This window comes from Pieris brassicae, chromosome 4, assembly GCF_905147105.1.
Source record: "Pieris brassicae chromosome 4, ilPieBrab1.1, whole genome shotgun sequence".
Classification (NCBI taxonomy): domain Eukaryota; kingdom Metazoa; phylum Arthropoda; class Insecta; order Lepidoptera; family Pieridae; genus Pieris; species Pieris brassicae.
The window spans coordinates 1,883,225-1,908,175 of NC_059668.1; the positions used below are offsets into that span (position 1 = coordinate 1,883,225).

Consider the following 24,951-nt stretch of genomic DNA (forward strand, 5'->3'; position numbering starts at 1 on the left):
CAACTGAATTAGTAGTAGGAACTATATTTGTGTCATAAAATATTTCACTTAGTACTAAATCGGTTTATCTACGTATCGTACTATCTACGGTGCATCGCCCCGAGGGATTGACGGTGGAGGTTATAAGATCTTTTACAATATGATAAAGATAAACATAGTTGCCATAATGCAACCTTTGGTGTTTAAAATAAAATATACTCTGAGAACGGCAGTTATACATATAATTAATTATATATAATATTATTCTGTTATATACATTTTGAACACAGAAATTTCCTATAATTAAAGCACTTAATTTTATTTTAGATGCAATTTCTTACTAACATCCATAAACATTAAAAATATGGAAATGCATTGGAGATCAAATTAGATTCACTGGAACTAATATTCTTTCTCCTTTTTTGGTATGAGATTTTATTAATACATGTGGGTCACAAGGCACATTGGATTTTTCATCATTACAAGGCAAATCTTTAATATCCAACATATAAAATGAATATTTTATATTGGTTATGGCATATAATATCTTAATATCATATAGTTGTTGAGAGTAAAACCTACTCTTTGACTCACTGCAAGGCTTTAAAATAAACTTCAGCATATATAACAACTCTAGCTAAAAATGTGGGAACTTCACAATAACGTAAATTGGTTTGCCAAAACCATGACATGGACCAATATTGATATCAATATATAAGAAAATATGTAAATAAATATATGTATATATAAGAAAAAAATAATACTTATAACTTAAATTTATAGATAATAAAAGGTTTTAAGTTTTTCAACATTTTATAACAAAATTTGATTTAAATAAGCACCTAGCAAATCTAAGTAGAATACTAACAAATCTCAAAAATACAATATATATGTACATGTAAAAACATTTACCTACTTTGTTTTGAAATTATTTTCTGATGTGGGAAGTCTATAAGACTTTCCATCAGGTGTCATCCAACTTGTTGGTGGATCATGATTATGCCGTCCAATAACTTGTATCACCTTTCCAGAATTATTTATCCGTAGCTTTGCAGGGCAGCATCTACTAAAAAAGTACCAACAGTACCACAGCTGACTTCCATATGCCTTTTTGTACATAAAACGGAATGTATGATTCTGATACATAAACAATTTTGAATTTCCTCTTGTATTTATAAATATACCTGGAACAAAAAAAACAATATTATAAATTGATGAAATAAACAATATAAAAAAATACAGACCTTAATAAATAAAACAAAAATATTTTAATATCCTTTATTAACTTCAAGAATCCAAAAAAAATACAAAAAAGCCTATATTTGACTAAACAGACTTAATTCATACATAACAAAGTTTGGGTTAGCAAAATTAAACAAATATAATATTATTCTATCAGGTAGTAACTTAGATATTTATTTCTTAAGTTTACAATGGCTAAAAAGTTGGAACTATACGAATTCTCTAAACCTAAATTCATAATATTAGAATTCTCAAAAATCCTAAGTACACTATTCACTATATTCTTCAGCATAAATTAACTTATCTAGAGCAATAAAATTGAATAACACGTTCACACACAAACACTGCTTCGCATAGTTATAAATTAACATTTATTATTTGCCGATTAGCTAATAAATGTAAAAAAGTTAAAAGCGAGCGAGGTAGTTTGTAGTTAATACAGCGTAAATCGTAATTGTCAAATTAGAAATAGTACTTCCTAAACTCTATCCACAGATGAATGAAGACTTATTAGACTAGTATTCTATCGCCAACTTTCGACATTCCCTGGCTGTCTATCCACAGGTGGATGACAATTTCTACATAAACTATTACAATTATTTTTGTATTATGACTTAATTAATTGTTCAAGAATTATTCTGCAATCGCCCGCTTCATAACACCGAGTTTCTGTGATCTACTACTTAGATAGATCGGTTATTTATTCCATTTTTGCCTTTTCATTCAATAATCTAGAGTACATTGTATACTGTCTATTTGGCTCCCGATTATAGAATGAAACATTTATTCATTAAATTAATTCGATATTGGATGTTACTGTGGAGTACTTAATCTGTGGACCCTTGAATATTGCTAGTTTCGACTTTCGAACGCTAAAGCAAGGTTCTATTGAACTAGTTTTTTATGAAACGACAACAATATGTGACATACTGAAAACATTTTTATTAAGAAGTTATAACATTACTTGTGACATAAAATCTGAACCTTTTGATGTACTGATTTAAATGAAGTGATCATTATACTTGAAGCCGACAATAACGTTATTTTTTGGCCTGGTAATGTAAGTAATGTTATTAAACAAGTTATATTCGCGTGAATTGTCAATTGTTATTTGTACTTGTGAAGGTTGGTAGTTAGTACGTCTATTCACTATTGTAGTATATTACTTTGTTACGTATATAAATGTTTATCTGTAAACGTGATGTAAACAATGCTATTTGTGCGTTTTTAGTTTATTTAAAAAAAATTGTATACAATAAATCAATCTTACATAAAATATAAATATATAAAACGTTTTAAAAGATTATAGTTGTGTCTATACAAAACACAGTAGGAATCCTAAGTGAATCAAAATATCTTCTTAAACTACTATGGTATTAACAATAATATAACTACTATTTGAATTTACTTACTTAAATTACTTTAGGAATACCTTTAGGAATTGTGTCATTCATATCAACTATTTCTGGGTGATTGTGATTCAAATTTAAAGAAGAAATAACTAAACTGTTGCCATCTTCGGTTACCTTAACTCTAATGAAGGCTTGGCAGTTTTTGTGAGACATTTGTAGCCCACCCTTTCCTTGATCATGAAGTTTCTTATTTTTGCCTCCAAAGGTACACCAATATTTGATTGAAAAATATTTTAGCTTTGGATTGATGTATCTTTTAACACCATATTTTCTGAAGTTTTCTAGGGTTACACAATCTCTTTTATAGAAAATATATTGTGAATACTTTTGATAACTATTAAGTCGCTTTTCTAAAAGTTTATAGGTAGAAAACTTTTCATCAACTTGTAGACTTTCTATGCCATTAGTTTCTTCAATAGTGAAGTTGTCTTTCAAATGTGATTCTTCTTCATCACTCTCTTCAGGAGCCACAATTAACTGAACATCATATCCATAGTCTAGTTCTGTTAATGAATAATTTTGCATTATTTACCCTGATCAATTTACATCCAGAAATAATACTATCTATGTAAATATTAATATATTTCAAAAGTATTTATAATTAATTGATTAATATTATGCATATCAAAGAAATAAAAGAAATTATGTGGGAATATTTCTTTAATAATTAATGAAATATCAAATATCAACTCAGTTTAAATAGGAAAATGTGGGGTATTTGCAGATTCCTGTCTCGGCATACTCAACATCACAACACTTGGAAGAAGTTCTTTGTGCTCTACCGTGTATTGGAACCTGCCCTGAATGTGTTTGAGGCTTTTGTTGATGCCTGATTGTAATGTTTCAAGATCAAATCAATTAACAACTAGTTACATTTAATGTTGAACAAATATATCTAAGTTTACTTTGGAACAATAATAAATGAATTTAAAAAGCTTTGTTATATAATATTTTTCACGTATAGTTAATTAGGTGGGACTTACAGAGGGTGATATTCTTGTCAAATATTTATTTACTTCATTGCCTCATACAATTAAAACTACTCTCTCATTACAGAAGCAAATTTTATATCAACAAGAAAAGGAAGTATGCTTTTAGTACATAATGGATTTGCCTTCAGACTAAAAAATAGACTGGCCTATGGTAAGAAGCAGTGGTACTGCACATCAAGGACGAAGACCGGTTGCCTTGTGGATGTTATATCTATAATTTGTCATGAATCAACACTTGTAGATAAAGTTCGTAATAATCACAATCATCCTCCACCAGGATTTTATCGCCGTAAGGATGGATCATTTAAGGTTGTGTAAGTTAAGGTTTTTTTTGTATGTAGGCTTTTGCCATTAATTAACTGTATTTGACTGAAGCATTTGCTACTATATTGTTGTCTTTATTTTAAATATGTACCTGAAGGAACATAAATGACTGAAAAAAAGGCTGATTTTATAATGAACTACCTCTTTTTGTGACAAAGTTGTTACAATGCATTACTTTAAATATTTTTAAGACTGTATGTAATAGAATATTTTTATAGTTACAATGACTGTATTTTTATGGCAAACTGTTAAGGCTTATGGCTTCACCATTCTAAGTTTGCTTATTTTATATCTTAATACCTAAGGATGATAGTTAAGGATTAAAATAAGAATAAATACAAATGATAGACAAGATAAATGTTATTAACTGTCAAAAATCATTAGATTATACATTAGTATAAGTTTATTTTGCTTTTAATTAATAAATATTTTTATTTTGGTATATTCTTTATTACAACTTCAAAAAATGAAAACTGTGTCTCTAAATTTACTGCATAAATAAATATAAGTAGTTACACTTTAATGTGTCAGTTAAAAATGGTTTAGAATAATAATTGGGTTTAACCATCAGTACCAAGTGTGTTCAATAAATTATTAAGTAAATCTTAGGAAAAATATTACCAATTAATCTACAGGAATTATTTGTAGAATCAAAGAGTTTTTATGTGTACTTGCCCTAAAGGTACCGTAGAAATAAAAAATCTTAATCAGACTCAAACACTAGTGGTTCCCGCAAAGCCTCTAATACATGATTCGGGTTCAGATAATATTTAGGAGGATCGTGCTCGTGCTTGTCTTGTATTGAAACTATAACATTATTGGAATCTGTGAAGACTGCTGCACGACAGTTTTTAAGAGTTGAGCATACCCACCGTGACTTATTTCCTTTTACATATTGTCTCCGGTAGGTATAATTACGGAACAACAGCATTTCTTTTCCCTTTCTGGATGTTATAACAACAGCTGTATCTGAAAATATTACTTTTTTATAAAGATTTACTTACAATACACTACTAAGATTAGATCAAATATTGTCATCTAGATATAAACAATGTGAACAACAAAATTTAATAAAAATATAAAAGCTTACCGGAATCATCTGTTTCGTGTTTCAGTTCTTGCCTGGTTGGAGGATGATCATGACAAACAGAGTTGGTTAAGATTTCATTACTGTCATTAAGAGTAACATATGCGGCACATTTTTTAGTTGATGCACAAATCCATCTTTCGCCATAGCGACTTTCAGAAGCTTTGCGATAGTGGTATTCATCATATTGCATAATTGTCCTCCCGCTTTGCGATTCCATGAACAGGATTACATCATGATCATCCTCTAAGTATTCTGGGGCTGAATCATAACACCTTTCTTCTGCAAATATAACTAAATGTTACCCACTAATATCGATGCAAAATACTGAAAAATGGTTGGAAATAAAACATCGTGTAAAAATTAAACTTTATTTTAAAAATGTACTTAAAATACCACAAGTTGCTTGAACAATAGTTAAACTTAATACGTTCTTTTCAAGTTTTAAACCTAATTACTATAAATAACAAAATATTTTCGCGAAATGAAACCTAATACTAGTTTAAAATATGTCGCTCTCGGCGAATTATTATTCTAAAAATGTTTGGGCAAAACTTATAAATATAATCCTCAAAATTAACTGATTTCCAGAATATATTTAGAAAATAACTCAGATTGTGCAATTGACGTAAGTTTAATTTATATTATTCTATCATGAAACATACGACACAAAGTTGGCTCGTGATTATGCGCATTTATTAAGCACACTAATTCAAATTTTTCATTAATATGTGCGTATACGTCGCATTTTTTATCGTTGGGCTCGTTACAGCACCACCTGCTTGTAGCACCATTCACACTGACTTCTCTCCTGAATGTATGCCCATTTATTATGAGTACCTTGTTACCGCTGGACATCGTTACAACAATAACTGAAAAAAAAAAATACATGTTAGTGTTTATTATTCGATTATTAAAATGAATCATTAACTAAAGGCGTTTTAATTTTTTTTTACCGAAAACCTTGTCTTTTTAAAATTATTATATTTAGTAAGCTTTCTCAGTCAGTGGTAGTAAATATATTAAACATTTAATAGACCAATCGAAAATATTAGTAAAATCTAAAATGCAAAAAAATAAACAATACAAATTTGAATCACATTTAATATATAAGACTTATACAATATGATTGATAAAAATCTAGTCCTAAACTTAATAAAATATTCAACTAATAGCCACGTGTAAAAATCTTCAAAATATTTGTACATTATACATTTTGTGTAGCAAACTTTGCTTATTAATTTGAAATTTTGCTGATAAAAATCAAAACTTCTGAGCATAATTCAACAAATAACATTGATCAATAAACTGATGGAATCTAATAAATATATTATAAATACATTTATCGTTGTGAATCTCTTACGATCTAAGAAAAATAATAGTTATTTAAATAGTTACATTCCCGTAACGCCATTGGTCAAGAATAGTATTGCTTCCACTTGAAAAAAAAACAGGATTTCCGTACGTCTATACAATATTTAGACTCTACCATGAATTTAAATCTCTGTTAAGTGGCTCTAATTAATTTTGATGCGGTTTAAGGTGCCGCCATGGCGTACAATCCATTCGGGGTGATCTCATAAACAGGTGGATCGTGACAATGTTCACGTGATATACACACAAATTCATAGTCATCGTTGACATGCAAACACACAGAGCACTTCCAAGGTATCCTGCCTGAGCAGTACCAACGTTCGCCTCCGGGTACGGGAGATGGGTTAGTAAAGGAGTAACCGTTAAGCATGAGAAGGGTAGCTCCGTCGATGGCAGTCACCACTCTTACTGCAAAAATTACTTACGACTAATAAGACTTTAAGGACTTATTCAATACTATGAAAACTACGTTTCTATATGAGAAAAAATATTCATATAACTAAATTGTATGAATATTTTTTTTTATATAATAATGAAAATATATATGTAAATATTTCTTTGTAAAATAATGAAACGTATAACATACTAAATATAGTTAGTAAACCCGCAATTCATGGAACACTTAAATATACCTAATCAATCTTTATATCTATGTTTTAAGAATTTTGTAACAGCCCACTGCCTTTTAGCGTTTTCTCCTTAACTACGTCGTTTTACTCATTAACATCATTAAAACCAAAATACACATGTTTAGGCTTTGGAGCCACTTCGGATTTCTTATGATTATGTTCCCCCTTCGTTTGTACAATAGCTAAGTTTGGGTCGGTCGTGAGCACACATTTACAATTGTCAGTTTTATTTGAGGAACATTTCCAAACTACCCCCTTTTTGGATTTTGTGCAACGGGTGAAAGTATACGATTTATAGAGAAGTGCATATTTCTTTTTCGCAGACTTGATAAGTACGGGACCTGAAAAAATAATATTATATATTTAGAATGAATACGATATTCATATTCGCAGCAAAAAGGTATTATATATTCTATAAGTGAAAAATTCTTAATAGATTATGTACAATAATTTATTACTAAAAATAAATAGTTCAATAATTAAACTTAGCTAGCCTAGATATAATATTAAAGGTCCGTCGATAACGGTGCAATTGTAACAAAATCTCAATTGGTTTTTAGTGTAAAAGGTGCACTGATGTGACCACGACTCCGTTTTAAACTAAAACGATCTTCTTCCTAACCTAAAAAAAGTTTTTTCTAACGTGTTACTTTGAAAATAAAGTGAACCAACTATTACTATTCAGATTAAAGTTTGTGAATAAGGCCTGTACATATCTAGTTAATTATGATTACTTAGCTTCTAAATTTAAATTATTTTCTCTGCTTACTTGTCTAAATCATAGAACTAAACGATAAAGTACCAAAGTCGTATATTAGGTTTCTAAACATTTTTTTTAAATTACATTGGGCGAGTATCCAAGAGGTGGAATGGAAACATTTGTGGGATTGTGTTTCGTAAAATGTTGCTTTCGTGCGTATGACTTCCAACAGTTTGCAAAACTTGATTTCTTCTATCAGTTTTTATATTGGCTTTACATTCTTGTGAGATTCTTGATGAGCAGTACCACTTTGCGATATGTTTTGATGAGTAGCCTAAATTATATGCATAGTTGTTGTAAACGATTTTCACCTTCCCTTTTTTCGATGGTATTAGGTAAGCTGTAAGGTTTTACACTTGTAATTATCTGTTTAGTGTATATAGAAAATTATAATAAAAAAACTATATTTCATTAATTCATTTTTGATAACATAAACACTTAAATCACCAAAAATGAATCATGGATACTATACATGTAGAGTTTATATAATTCATATATTCATTATCTTATCAAATAATTTATTGACACAATAAATATTTTAAATTACAATTAAATATAAAGCCAAAGTAGTAGTAAATTGCTTGGCTTATAAGTCAGTTGTATATTGAATAAAGAACTTAATTAGTTACTATAAAGCACATCAGCAACTCTTAAGGTATACGCATTTTAACAAATTTACCCTGCTTATTCTTATATACAATTGGTGCTTTATGAGTGTGAGTAGAATTATATGAGATGACATCTCCCCTATGTGTCAGAATCAAACTTCCCGGACATTTTTTAGAGTTTCTTGAGGAGCACAACCATGATACTGTCGATTTTGACCTGTAATTCATGGAATAGGAGAAATTCTCGAAGTATAATAGCTGCTTTCCTCTTACAGATGTAATATATTGCACTCCTGAAATTACAACAAAAAGATAAACTGCAGCAATGCATATCAAATGTACATAAAGCTGTACAATAAACATTTATCTAATATGTATTATATTTTAGATCTAAAACAGGATAATTAAAAATATTGTTGGGCTTGTAAAAATAATATTTGTTAGTGCTAGTATATGTTTGATACCATTTACCAATAAAAGTAATAACTAATATTAAACTTTACTGAAGAAAGTTAAGTGACACAACATGCAGATTAACTCAGATATAGATAATTGCATTACCTAAAAGATGGACAAAAAGTTGTGCAGTTCTGTCTTTGAGTAACTTTGAGACACCCTTAAGGTAACAAATAACTTTTTAAATTTTAACTACTTTAATCATTTTACATACAAATTTAGTATAAATCAGGGTAACAATGATAAAAAAACAATACACTACATATTGTTTTTAATCATTGTTACTTTACCATATTTAAAAACAGTTTAATAGTCCATTTGGCGTTACAAATACTAGTTAAAGCAAAAACAAAGATAAGTGTGAAATGAAAACAAATGATTGTCTTCACCTAGTATTTTTCTGATAAATTTCTCTACAAATCTATTAAGCTCTTGATCTCTCAGTCTTGGCCTCAGATTGCATTACATTACTATATTATTTTTTTCAGTTTTTTTTATTTCGTCACTTGCCTACAACTACTGAGTGATCAGCCTCAGCTCAACAAAAATTGAAGCTGTTTGTGTGTGTCATCACCATCTGACCTAATGCTAACTCACATGGTAAGAAAATTTTATTATTTGGAAGGGCCTTGAATAAGAATCCTATGCATAACCAGCAGAATAATATTGAGCTTGCTGTGACAATATTTTTGTTTGCTTTTTATTGTTGATTTAGATGCTTAACTAAAAGCACCAGTCCTACAAGTACATACATACAATGGAGATTTATATCTTCCAGCAACAACAAAAATCTGTATGGGTATTGTATTCACACATTCAAGAAAATATTTTTTATTATATTTTTTAAAATAAATATAATCAAAACAAGTTACTCATATTAATAATATTAATATACACTAAAAATATTTAAAAAAAATGAGTATATATAGTTTAGAATTCATAAGCTCTGTCAAAATTACTACCAATATTATTCTTGTTAAACATAGGTTATCTATGACATTATCAATAAAATTCTCAAATATATAAATAAATACGAAAAATTAATTAAATTATAGTCAAATCACAACTAAGTATTTGTGTTTAAATTACTTTTATGTAAACAAAGGGCACAAATTATATTATTAGTTTGTTTTTCAATGACTTAATTTACATTTGAATACAAACTCTTAACCTTATTAAAAAGAAAATCCACGTATATATATAAGTATTACACTTTATACAAAGGAGTTTGTTTGTGTAACTTATGAATATTGTGCTCAATCAATTATGATGAAGTTTAGTCATAAAGGGTAAGACCTTGAATGTAAATAATTAATTCTATCTATTGTTTCTATCACAAGATGTGTGCCCTTAATAATGGGTATTTATCGTCGTAAGAAGTTAAGACTTACCCAGATGACACAGACTTCCCGCCAATACTTACAATCTTCGGAATCCAACGCTTAGAACACAACGGAATAATTACTTAAACACAATTGCCAAACCAAACGTATTAACATACATTTTGGAATTTGATATACATACACAATATTTATTTTTTAAACAATAAACTATAACTTCTTTATTGATAAACTTTATGAAAAGGCACTATGAATAAACTCAACCAACTTTTAACACTAAATCGCGTTACTCTATTTACATTAATATTGAATAAAACATGTAACTTATAAAAGTATTGAAATATAACAATAATTACACATTTACAAACAATAATTTATCTTGATTTGGTGTATGTTGAAACTTCAACATATTATTTTAGGTTATTTTTAATTTTAAGGTTCGTACAGACGAGATACCGATTACAGACTCAATCGACTGTAAGTTCCAGTTGTCAGTCTGTGTGATCACTATACCCCATCAGGGTTCCCAAAGTTTATGATTTGTTCGAATTTCTATTGTATTGATAAGAATTAAAGTTCGGATCAATACAACAAAAATTGAATCTGAGGAAAAGTATTATGGCTAATTAATGCGATGTTTCGTTGTTTTTGAAATTTTATGACAGAAAACATGAAAAAGTAAAAAAATAAATCAAATGGTCTAATCTCGAAATATCAGTGGGTGTCTGCCTTATTTATGTTTTCGTTTTATAAGCAATATCAACTGTCTAAGAGACAGAAACGGCCATATTTTTGACAACCTTTTTTAAACGCTTTTAAGATGAAATAGAGCGCTATGATGGTAGCAGACTTTTTTCTGCGGTTCTGCTTTCGCAGGGCTTTTAAACGTCAAAACGTCGTTAAAGCAAGTCTGCCAAGCGGGCATTTCATATTTCGTATTTTTTTATTAACATTCATAACTTGAAAAGTCAGAGTCCTAGATGTTTGCCTAGCTAAACGTACTGTAATTATCATACCTATGGGATAATTTTATAATGATGTTAGGTGGTAACTTACTATCGTAAGCAGATGGTTCAAACATTTTAAATGTAATGGGTATCTACAACTGGTTATTATCCTGGTGGAAACGAGAATTGCTCTGGCCCTAGCCATGGTATGATAGCTGCCGGGCTGCAGGTTGATAAGACCATTTTTGTAGTATTTCCGAACCAATTATAATTTTATTTTGGGGTTATTCAGGCCGTTAAGAATATATTATTATATTTATATATAATATATTAGTCGGGTTGAGGATCTTTTCTATAGTTCTTTTTTCGTCCAGACTCTCGGCAACTATAGAGATTTGAGTATCATTTCATTTTTGAAAAAGAGTTATCCAAGGAATCCCTGATATAGGCTGTGCGTTAATAAATCAATCAACATAAATGTATGGAGGTATCATAAAAAAAAATGTTTGAAGAACTTGAACCTGAAGAACTATTTCTCATTATAAAAAGTATTTTTTTTTATGAGAAACTCAATAGATATACAAACGAGATACACGTCACCATCAGCCGTCCTTACTTTAGTCTACTAGGCTCATTCTGATATTATGTCCTTTTAATGGCAAGCAATGCAATTGATTAAATAATTTAACAACCTCATACTTTATAGACTTCTACAAATAATTTGTACGCGGCTTTGGCAAGATAAGCAAACTCGCTCGACGAGTATTAAGTAAGACGAGTCAAGAGGGGTGTTTGATTTTTTTAAATAGTAAGCTACTATGGAGAGTTATTAAATATTTTTTATTAAGATACAGGTGCTTTTAACAGATAGTAGTTTAATCGTTATAAATAATTGTACCGAAAGTACTACTTAACCTCCGAATGAATACATCTTCCTGCGGATTTATTAATGTTAAATACGGTTAAAGCGATAGAGTCACCACAGACTACGTATTGTTCAGTTTGTAAATGAAAGAAACAAATTGTATATTGTCAGACTTCAGTAAAAAAAAATAAAAAATGTTTTGTTTGTGTATTAATATAACCTTTCAATGATTGATCATTTAAAAAACTAAAATGGGTTATTAAATTACACGACAAAAGTAGTGTGGTCAAGGATTCTGAGAATTAATACATAATATTAGGATATACATGTGCTGTGCTCAAAGTTTTAGATAACATAACCTCGCCAACTCAATAGATAACTTTTTAATAAGTTTGTGTAGTGTGTACTGTGTAAGCTGTAATATAGTGCTATTAATTAAGTATGGTGTTAATAACATTAATTTGAATTATTTAACAACAGGCGGGATTTAGGTAAGTATTTGTTTTGTAAACATTCCTTTAATTTTTTACGACTTCACTAACAAACCCCAATTAAATTGATAAGAATTTTTAACATTTCCTGATGTTAACCGTCTATTTCTTATACAATTCCTAATCAAGAGATTTATTTACCATACATTTGTATTTTTTAAAATTCTAGTATATTCACATCTCATACTAAATGGTACTGTTTTTTCACCTAGTAATCAATCATTGTCTTGTGTCCAAACTTAAGTTTTTGCTAAATACTTACTTTCAGGAGTCATAGTTTGCTCGAAGTCTTGACTCTGAATCTAGCTTAAAATTAGTCTTCTAGGTCTAGCCACTTAAAAGATGCACACTTAAAATATAGTTAGTACAAATAGGAATACAAATGAATACTCAATTGATTGGGGTGTAAAATATTTGTTTCTAATACTAAATAAATAAATGTAAATCCATAAAATTTAAATGTATCATATGTAAACTAATTGTTCTGTGAATCAAGGATTGTAAGTCTGTACTAAATTATTGATAAGCTTAAATCTGTTGAAGTGTAAGTATAGTTATTATTTTATCCGATAATTAAAGATGTTCAAGTTAAGCTTTTAATTAAAAATAACACAATTAAATTATCAGATTTTTCTTTTATTCCTTAGACAAATAAAAAATACATACTTCTTATTAATTTATCAATAATATTATAAACAGGGTAAGATTTTTTGCTTGTAATAGATAAACTCTAAAACTCTGTTTATTTTTTTAAATATTCTCCATTGAGTAATACAGGCATGCATTGCATCAATATAAAGTGTTGCCCAGTAAGGAAAATTATTTCCTTTGGAAAGTTTCCATCAATTTGTTAGGTTGGACACACAATCTCAATCACAAGAATGGGTTCCAATTTATTATATATATAATTTTTTTTATTGCTGGCTATTATATTTTAAGGCTACACGCATTTTTATAACTTTATGCTATGACAAATGTGTAAATGTGGGTAAAACTGGAGGAAAAAACTAATAAAATTAAATATTCAATGTCAAGTATGTAAAATAATATACTCAGAGGAATTTAATTAAATTTAGGTAATATTCACAAAAAATCCTCAATAACTCTTTTTTAAAACTTGTAATTGGACAAGACAGAAATGGTATGTTTTGTAAAACCTTAAATCAAAGCAGCATATATAAGAAAAGGGTTTAATAATTTACTACAATAAATGGTATGGTGTTACATAGTAAGTATATACATAGATTGTGTAAGTACTTATTAATCACAACATATTTGCTAATATCTAGACTGGAATTTCCTCAATTCACTTGGAGCCTGCCTAAGACAGCAGATTCTTAATTTTCTGTAAACAAAACTATATTTAAAAAAACACCATTCAATGAATTTTATAATTCAATTATTCAATTCAGAAAATACTAAAATTTAATTCAATTTAAAACTGATCTAAAAATGTCCAGTAAAATCTAAAAAAAAATTAATATATATATATAATTATTTTTTATATAATATATATAATTATTTTTTATATAATATATATATATATATATATATATATATATATAATTATTTTTGTAAAGGTCCAGTTTTCTTTAATATTAAGGGTACTCTAGTGATATTGGAAAAGTCAGTATTTGTTTAAAGCTTTTATATATGAACTTTTGTGTTTAACTTTTTCACCTAATTCTATTAATCTTTCAGATCTGGCATATGATATTGTAAAGTCTCAAAGGGGTAGGGATCTACTTTTGGTAAATGGCTATACTTATGCTATGAACACTGAACGTCGTTGGATATGCTCCACTCACCATCCTAAGTGCAAAGTTAAGCTACGCCTTGAGTCGAATGGGCGAATATCATCCTTAACTGGAGATCATATACATGGTCCTAAAAAAATATTCAACTATAATGGTCGTATTGTGAGGTTATAATACTTAATAACATGAGCTATGTTCACTTTATTTATTAACACTTCGTTACACTATAATATAAAAGAAATAAACATAATTAAATCAAAAAGAGGGCAACTGGTGGCCTTATCGCTTTCAAGTGATCTCTTCCAGGCAACTACTTTAGTTTAGGTATTATTTTTTGATTCCAATTGAAATTGTAGGAGAATGTTGTTTAGTTTTGTTATTTAGACCCTACTTATCTTTTAAACATTTTTAAATTGTATTAAATGATTATTAATGAATTGAATTAATGTCATAAACATTGTTTTAACCATTTTGTGAATTATATTTGTATGATATCTATTTTTCTTAAATATTGATGATCCTTTATAATCTTTGCTACCTAGGCTTCAGTAAGGTTATTATAAGGTGTTGAAAAAATTTCAAATATAAGTTTTAAATTTTTTTATCTTTAATTTTATTCAAATAAACCTGTTGTGGCTCTGTAGAAACAATTTATGTAAGTAATAAATGAATCTAATCTTAAATCTCCACACAGTAACCACAGACACTCACATTTATATTTATAGTTATTAATGCCTGATTTGTTACAGGTCTTCAATTTATACCTACTAGAGCTGGGAACCATATAGCCCTTTATAAAGGTTATTCATATTCTAAAATGACAAGTAAAGCGAGGTGGTACTGCAATAAAAAGCATCGAGGCTGTAAAGGTAAAATTATTATTTGTGATAATATTGTTTGTGAAATTGATGTGCATAACCATAGTTAGATTTGTTATTAATCCTGTTAAGAGTGAAGCCAACTTCTATAGAATTTTCCCCGTAGGACCAAATTCTTATATGAATACCTTAAGTTTTTCTTGTACATCAAAAATACATTCAATATGTATAACATTTCGATCTTGGGAGTATTATATATTTTTGATATTTGGTTTACTTCACTTTTGGAATTTATATCTGATCTTATTTTTATGTGTCTTATCATGTGTATATTTTTAATGTTTAGTATACTTGTTTCCAGGCCTCGTTTACATGTATTTATATTGTTTTTTGCTTTATTTGTAATTTTCCATTTTTGGCGTGCATATGTCAGACATGAAATAAGTCCATAACTCTCTTCTTAAGTTAATACTTTATATTACTAGGTAGTCATATCACTTTTAAATATTTCTTTGCAACTACAATTTTAATTTCACATACTTTTAACTATTCTCTCTATTTCTTGATCATTTCTGTCGATGCTGAATCCAATTTGATTACCCAAGTCAATATACTTTCCAAAATATTCTAACTCGTCATTTCCATTGTAGATCTGGTGTAGTTGGTCATGGCTTTTGTTTTTGTTTTATTCATTTACAAACCTACTTGTATGCTAGCCTTGTGTAAAGTTTCTATCATATTTTGTACTTGGTTGCTTGTTTCTGATAGCAATACTAAGTCGTCTGCAAATCCTAGAGGGTGCAGATATCTATCTTGGCCTTTCCAGTCTAGTTTACTAATGATCGATTCTAATATTGCAATAAATTTTGTTGAGATGGGTTGAAATGAATGCGATGTAAAGAGGTCTTTATTGCTCTTGATATTTTTCTAATACTACCTCTAATATATGTATGTGGTCAATAGTAGAGATCTTTTTCCGAAAACCTAACATCGGCACAAGGGTATCATGATACACTTGTGCCGATGTTAGCTAAACCATTACTGAAGTTGGATAGGGTCCACGTTGCTCTCTGTCAACTAATTGGAAAGCATCCTTAGAGCTTTGAGCGTAAATACGATTGTTAAAATATAGCACAATTGTAAAAAAAATATCATTCGTGTAAAAAACAACTACTTACTACCCTATATATATAGAAAAACATGTTCATGTGTTTCGAGATTTTCCTTGTATATTTTATTTTTTTATTTATGCTTTTTTAATTATTCATGTAGTTTCGTCTTTTTTTCATTGGTTTTAAGAGTGATATTTAGCTCTGAGTAGCCTGTGTCTAATTTAACGTTTATACTCAATGTTTTTATATTTTGAAATAGTTCTGTGATTTGATAACATATAGTCGATATCATTTAGATATTCATAACTATAATTAGTCAAATCTATATAAAAAATACACCTGCTTCGGTCTTTTGACGTTGGTTAAATATAAACGGTATGCCAATGATAAACAGACTTTATTTTAAGTAAAATAGTAGTTATTCCTGTATGTATTTTAAGTATTTGTTGTACTGTATTTAATAAATTGTTATTACCATAAAGTTTGTTTGAATATTTTGCACTTTTTGTCCCTGATTCGTTCAAAACACAATTAAGCCTTGCATATGTTTTTGTTCTTTAAATCACGTCGTTGATTTTTGGGTACCAACCTAACCTAACCCTGAATGGAGGCTGACCGGTAAGTATGCTTCTAAATGTCAAAAACGTATTTGACACGTGGAAGTCGCTCTTAGCTCAAAGCCGCGACGTTGAATCCGAGTCAAGATTCCTCACGATGTTTTAAAATATACTTAGAACAATACTTGTCTTTAACAAATGTATGCAACACAGACAATGACTGCTTACTGAATAATGTATTCATTAAATATTTATAAATTTTCAGATATTGAATTTATTCCTACAAAAAATAAGAGACTGTTGGTATTCAAGGATTACACATATTTTATGATGCACAGCGACAGAAGATGGTATTGCTCGTCAAAGAGGTCAGGTTGCAAAGCTATCGTTATTTTCGTAAATGAAGTTGTGCATCAAGTTGAAGAACATAATCACAATCCACCGAATCTTGTCAGAAATCGGGATGGATCGCTTTCTAAATACCGTTGAGTTGCTAAAGGAATTTAAAGAATTAGCGCAGACCAATTCCCGTCTGGTTAAAACCAATGCGTGTTCCTTGATGTGCTGGTGATGTTTGCAGTTTGCACCAAGTGAGAGATGTAAAATATTATCCATGTTTATGGATTGTATTTGACATGTCCGATCAACAACAGTGACACCTATACATTTTTGGCGCGACATTTTGGCGGGAAGCAATTTTAGAAAGCTCATTAGTGTGGAATGACAGATGCCATGTTAACTTACTAGGTTACATCTGTCAAACAATTTAAAACGTAGTTACCTGATGTCACGTTGACCATGTCTGTAGCGAAATGTGGAGTTATTTTAATAAAGTCTTAATATGTTTATATTAAAATAATAATAATAAATATATTATGTCTATTATATTATATTAAAATATTGTAGTTTGCGCTTAACTTTTTTATATTTCTCTTTTTGCATGGAAAACGTTGTTTCGTGTTTTTCTTTTGTTCTATGTGATGTTTCGTTATTATTATATCACCGTGATGTTTTCAGTATTACTTTATGCATTTAATTTTCAGAATCACGGTTAAATGATACAGCCTTTCTACGTTATTATCGCCAGTATAGGAGAAGTAATCCTGAAAAGTTTGTTGAGGAAAAAGTCGAGGTGAAAGAAAATCCAGATCCCGTGGCAACAGTTAGTGGTCTTCTTGATTTTCTCCTTCCTAATAAATAATGATGTACAAGAGAAAATACCTTATTGAAATTAATTTACACTCGCTCCTTTTTTGTAACTCAGAATTTTTAATACAGGTTTAATAGTTGTAAGTTTTTGTATTAACTCAAAATTTTCTTCGCAAATTAAAATTTGGTCAAACAATAAAATAAAAATAAAAAAGCCTATTTATTTCTTGCAAACAACAAATCAAACTTAATATTACGCAATTATTTTGCAAGAACCCTTGTGAAGGCCTCCTCCAAGGAACTCCAGTATCTCGGTTTCGGATGAGTTGCATCCAGCTCGAGCCGGCCGTTTTTGCAATGTCATCCGCCCATCTCGTGAGGTATCTTCCTCTGTTTTGTTTCCAAATAGGGTCACCCTTATGGTCCATGGATCGTCAGAGTGCTACATGCCCTGCCCATCTCCATTTAAGCTGTAGGGCTCATCAATTCAAGGGTCAAACAATTATTAAGTGTTTATTTTTCTGTCATGCACTATATAAAAATTAGTTTTTTTAACGGCGTAAATACAAATTCATTGCGTCAATATAGGATTAAAGCGTGTGTAAATAATTTTGAATGATTTTATTTAAACTGACCGACCATGCTTGCTTTAAATTAAAGGTAAGATTAGAATTGTATTTGACCTAAAATTTCAGCTCATTTAAGCCTTTGTGGAGATTTTAATAAATTTACAATTAAAATTATCGAAAAATAAAAAAAGACAGACTGCGTCATTCCCTATTCAATTAATTGGTTAACATTTTGTACCGATCAAGGGAAATACTCATCGTCCTCAAAACTGTACACTCATGAGAGTCTCCGCTCCAGAACAAGATATATGGTTATAGAGTTATATATAAGTAGCAGTCTCACTTATGGAGGTCCATGGGATAAAAACTACTCTCAACAGAAACCCCTATAAGTACAGGGGTTTAAGTTTTCCGCTAATAGAGGTTTTGGGAGCTTAAAATGACAAGTCTATTACTCTCACTTATAGAGTTTTCTCACTTATTCAGTTCTCACTTGCCCAGGTTTGACTGTGTATAAGATACATGAATTCAAAGCTGAGACTAAGTATGACTCCTATATGTCAAAAAACATATTGGATTTTGACACAAGGGAGTCGTAAAGCTGGTTTGAAACTAAGTCTCGTAACTGAATCACGCCTAGGTATAGTTAAATATATATGTCTAAAATATAATTTAGTCATATTAAAATTACTATGTTTAGTCAATTATTATATAAAAATTTCGTATTAACAATGAGTATCCAACAAAGTAAAAAAAACATTATTCTAATAACATATTCATAATATCTCATTTTCGTAGTAGTTTTTTTTTCAAAAAAATCGGGCCACCGCTGCCGACAGCCAAAATTGTTTTCGATTGTGTACACATGATATTGACTCCTATTTCTTTTGAACAAGGTGCAAAATGCAAGTGTTTAGGGCTCTTACGATACAATGATTCGGGTGTTTCAGGAATACGACTGCTGGCGAAGATCTGGATGCGGATTATTAATTTGGGAGTACATTATGATTATTATGATTTTTTTTGTTTGGCATATGTATATTATGATTTTTTTTGGTTTAGGCCTGAAATCGTAACACTTAGTTTGTAATAGCCCAAGCATTAAGAATGACTAAACTTCCGTAAGTTTAAATTTCGTTTTAATTTTTCAGATACGTATGAGGTGATAAGGATTTGCGGCGCCAAATGTAGTAATTTAATACTGTTCAAAGGGCACACGTTTTCATTTCAGGGGCCGAACAAGAAATACTTGTATTGCTCCAAAAAAATATCTAACAAATGCCCGGCGAAGTTGATTCTTGATAATCGTAAAAATATTGTTGTTGTCAACGTTTGTCATAATCATACAGAACCAGTTCTGAAGAAACTTGGCAATGGAGAATATTGCAAAATCTAAAAATCCGTAGAAATGAGAATAAAGACGATGAGCCTCGATTGTGATTGGTCAAAAGGAAGGTGTCGCGTGTCTGTGATTGGGCTAAAATGATGTTAACTAATGACAATCGAACGCTCCTTAGTTTCGTCTTTTGTTTTACATTTTCACCCACCAATTTTTAACTGACAAAATATATTTTTTTAAATCTAGCTAGATTGATCGACATCGCTGGGGTTTTGCTGACACTGGCTTCAGGTCAAAAAAGTCAATACAAACTTTTACATAGACTCGTAAATTTGCTTGTCTAATAAAACTTAAAGACTTTAACTTTTCACCATTTTAAAATCAGTGATAAGTAGATAAAAAGAAAACTCGACCAAAATATTTTATTATTAATAAATAAATATATAATAAATTAATAATATTAATAAATCCATCAAATTGTATTCCTTTAATTTTTACTCTTTCTTCTCTATTCGTTACGTATATGATAAAAATAAATCTTTAGTTATGACGGTGCAATTAGACTGTTAGAATGGGCGTGAATGTAATATAACCTGTTGTATTCAAATGTATTTTTTAAGAATATGTAATATACTATAAAAACGAATTTACCACTCATCGGTCTCTCAAAAAAAAATTGAGATTTAACACAATCATTAAAGTTTGCCAATGAGTCATAGAAATTAATATTATTTCGTACATGGCTAGAAGAAAGAATCATTCTTATTAGCAAAGGTAATTTATATTTCTATATTAATCTATTTGATTTTGTGTCTTCCGGATATCCGGAATTGCATGATAGCGGTAGATGTTTACACTAATATTGCTTTCTAAACTTTGTCGTGTTACCTTTTCAGACTATCGTGTTATACAAGCTGGGGAAAAAACTCTTACATTATTTAATAATTATTTATTCTCAAATAATCGTGTATCAAAGACAACCAAATATTTAGGCTGTTCAATGAGGTTATCACGGGGATGTTCAGCTCGTTTGAGGCTCTCTACTATAACCGGGGAAATTTTGTTTGCAAACAATGCGCACAACCATCCCCCACCAAAACTATGTCAAGTGGCTTGTGGAAAATATTTCAAAATCCAATAAGTATTTCTACCAAGTTTAATGATAAAATACTTGCAAATAATAATAAATAATACAGAATAATAATGAATTAATGATAAATATATATATCTTGTAAAGTAAACTAAATGAAATAAGGATCTAAAGACCGCCCTTATTAATAAAAGCAGTTATCTGCCTCGTTTCATCATAGTGGAAAAATAATTTGACGGAACGAGACAAGGGTACATTACTTAGTTAAAACAGTCCAATAATAGTGTTCTTATTAATAAGGGCGGTAGGTATAAGAATGTTACTCAAGTATCGTTGTTGCTCTCTTAATAAAGTTTAGGTATTAAACGATATTGTTATAGCTTAACATTTATTATTTTTAAGTGTAAACCGATAAAATATCGGTGGTTGTCTACCCTCTGTGGTTGGTTAAATACCTAATTTACAAGAGAGTAAGAAAATATTTTTTAACAAAATAAACGTTTTGATATCGTCACGTTACTGGCTTGCCACTTATCTTTAAGGAAAACATCGTGAGGAAACCGGCTTGCTTTAGACCCAACAAGTCGACGGCGTGTGTCAGGCACAGGAGGCTGATCACCTACTTGTCTATAACAATTATTGTAGTAATCTGATGTGGTTATGTGATAGATTTAAGACGCTTTTGAGATAAATTAGGATGGAAGGGTTCCAGCCAGTACACTGTATCACGTTAAATTATCATAGATTTTGAATTTGGGTGAAATTAAATGATGTGAGCAGACTGATTCTAGTACATTTGTTCAAAAGCCTCCAACCTTATGTATTCCGTAGTTCTTAATAATGCGGTTTGAGAAATGGGATGATTTGATGGGCCACTAAACAATCCAATTGAATATAACATGTATTACTTGTGAGATACATTGTTTTCATGCGATGGCCAAGTCAATGTATTGAAAACATAAGATTTGTAATATTGATATGGTCTCTATAGGATAATGTAAGCTAATTACGTAATAACTTAAATAGGGACTGAATAAATTGACTTGGTATTAAGTGGAGTAGAAGAACTGCGTTGTTTGACTTGTTTTTTTTACAAGTTACGTTTTTGATGACATTGTCATTGGCTAGACGAAACGTTAGTCTTATTAGAACCAGGATATTATGAATAATTTCAGTTTTTCCTTAAAAAGTTTCAGCCCCACCCTATGAGATAATTAACGTTGGAAATGCAAAGAGGCCAAATATTTTGATGGAGAAACACACATTCTATCAAGTGACAACCGATCCCCGTTACTGGAGCTGTGCTAAGAAACTGAAAGGTTGCACCGCAAAACTTCGCTTTGACACAGCCGGAAAATTGGTTTGTTATGAATTGCAGCACAACCATAATCGGCCTAGATTGTTTAAGTTGTCCAACGGAAAATATATAAGATGTGATTAAGGAAGTAGAGATTGGTTGTGCGGGAATTGATTCTGAATCTGTCTCGACGTCAACTGGTGATTGGCGTTTTATGAAACGATAGTATTTGCCAAACTACGTATTGTATAAGTTTTGATTCAAGTTGTCATATCTGGCTTTATGTCAGCAAAACATACTGACAATATGGGCGATTTCGAAAATATATGTCTTGACATATCTTGACATATATATGACATATGTCATGTTTTGGCTTGTCCTATAAATTCTCACTTATTTTTAAAGGAAACAAAAAACTGAAACAACAAATAGTAATGACTATTAACTAAACTTAACTTTGCTTTAAAATATCTCATTTTAGTATGTAACAGTAACTAGTCAGTTTATTGACAAGTATTATTCTGTGTTAAGAGAATTGATACAACTACTATGTTTATTGTGTCTGTCGTGTATATATCTCTCGTACCGTGTAAAGCGTTAGTATGCAAATTTTTCATCCACTAACTTTTTTTCTAAATTGTGACTTTTTCCGGAAAGTTGATGTTATCTATGTTAAATGTGATAGCTTAAATAAAAAGTGATGCATCTAGTTTATTTTTAAATGAGAGTATCAAGTTAAAATACAGACAATTTTATCTTAGCTATCAGTAAAACGTTATTTTCATATTTTTTTAGAGGTTATTATCACTTAATTCATCACGTGGTTTACAATTTTTAATAAAAATATTTTTCTTTAGGATTTTAAAATTCCTATAAGGTATATTAATTTTATCATTACGAGAGATTCCATAATTGACTCGCAAATAATCAGAAATACGCTATAAGAATCTAAAAATATTAAATTAACAGTACACACGTAATTGAGTAAAAAGATCAGTTGGTGGACATTGGGGCATCCAAACAGCAAGTTACGCTACACAGTGTAATGGTTAAACAAATGCCAGTCATTCTATATTGTCTATGTCGCCGGCAGTGATCTAGGAAAAGCTATTGTCTATGATCAAATTTATCAAAGATTTTTCATGTTTCAATGTTTAGTTTGTAATTCTATTATCCATGTTAGTATCACGTTTATGGTAAATTAGAATTATTATTATTATGTAATGCACTCGCAAGCCACTGGGCATGCTGGGTGATCATTGACAGAGATTTCGCTGAAGCACTGGACTGCACTCCCGTTTGCCTTATATGACATTCTTTACCATGCATTGTCTTACTTCCTTATTTATAATACAGTGTGTTATGTAATTTATAACTGCTATTTTTACTGTTATCATTACTTATCATATACCTTCTGTTTCAGGTGATATCGAATATATATCGTTAAGAAGAGGGAAACGAGTGTTCCAATTAGTAAAAATGAATGGATATACATATTCAAAAAATACCGGAAAATGCGGACCGGGCAACCTATGGCTTTGTTCACGATACAAACGTGGAAAGTGTCCAGCTAAGTTCCGAGTCATTGGTAATAAAGTAATTTATTACACCGTACATCACACACATCAACCGCCCCTGCTTAAAAAAGCTTTGGATGGCGTTTATCAATTATACTGAAGTTCGCGTGTTTAGAAAGTATACAAAATTACTGGGTAGAATTTGTTACTGTACGTAAATGGATTGTTTTTTTTAACGTACCATTGGTATGTTTACTTTGCTGGTGCATTACACAAAGTCTCGGTCAACTAAAGATGGAAACGATTTTGTATGGAAATGGTCACGTGACTAACCGTGAACTTTCCTTTATCATACAAATTCGTTTGTTGTTAGTGGGTGGCGAAATGATATCGTATTAGCTTCTGTATGTAAAGACTTTTGATCTTAAACTTAATGGGAAATCACTTATCGCGGTATATTGAATAAGATCACTGTAAGTATGACTCTATGTCATATTTTGACATAAGGTGGGTAAGAAAAGAGAATTAGCGTTTATGGATCTTTCCCTAAGTCTCGATGACTACTACTTAGGGTCAGCATAATATGGGCTGTCACTAATTTAATTACTTTGTCTGCTTAGCATTCCATATACTTGAATTTGGATTTTAAATCGAAATAATAGTTCACGTTTAATATTCGTTTACTACACATTATACATTTGTAACACATTTCTAAAGTAATATAAATAGTTTGTAGTTTTCATACATCGGACTAAATATGTACTTTCGAAATAAATAAAAAAAAACATAGTTAATTGTGTTTTATTGAAGTATCAAGAAAAAAAGTTATATGTAGTTATTCTTTATATTTAGAGTCGTATAAAGAATTAAAAATTAAGCCAAATAATTTACAAAAAATTTAAAATTTTCTTTATGATCACCAGTCAATGTGGTCCAGGCTATTATGACTTGACATTTCTGAATTCCACATAAAAAAGTTATTACATTTCTTAGGTGATTTATCTTTATCTGTTTTAGTACATATATAAATCCTACTTGACTGTAATTAGACTCATTTATGATTAAACAAAACATCGAGCTAAGGCAAAGCTCCGGTACGTCAAATATGTAATGAATTTTGATACATAACTATGACATTTCTCTATATATGTATCCAGTATTCATATTCTGGATATGATATACATACATATTATATATATATATATATCGTTATAATGAGCGTGTAAAATAATATATCAAT

General features: G+C 29.8%; 1 protein-coding gene and 1 long non-coding RNA gene across 7 annotated transcripts in view; one reads left to right on the top strand and one right to left on the bottom strand.

Annotated features, from left to right (window-relative positions):
* The window catches only part of LOC123708877 (modifier of mdg4-like), a 303,503-nt gene that overhangs the window by 5,217 nt on the left and 273,335 nt on the right, over positions 1-24,951 (bottom strand). Inside the window, exons 5-6 of one of the 5 annotated variants that reach the window (XM_045659822.1) lie at positions 5,040-5,318; positions 4,292-4,918 (exon numbers count right to left, since the gene is read on the bottom strand). The exons of 2 other annotated variants lie outside the window; for them this stretch is intronic. In XM_045659822.1, coding sequence (XP_045515778.1) covers positions 4,653-4,918; positions 5,040-5,318 — 545 coding nt within the window. In that variant the 3' untranslated portion in view covers positions 4,292-4,652. Of the gene's footprint in view, positions 1-4,291; positions 4,919-5,039; positions 5,319-5,629; positions 5,909-7,031; positions 7,381-24,951 lie in introns of those variants that run through there. 2 more of the 5 variants (XM_045659835.1, XM_045659831.1) reach the window with 2 other exon arrangements.
* Positions 2,377-3,569, top strand: LOC123708882. 2 transcript variants are annotated; one of them, XR_006753665.1, is made up of 2 exons: positions 2,377-2,594; positions 3,358-3,569. It is a non-coding gene; the product is annotated as an uncharacterized LOC123708882 (long non-coding RNA). The 2 variants fall into 2 exon arrangements; XR_006753666.1 differs by lacking the exon at positions 2,377-2,594 and adding an exon at positions 2,723-2,838.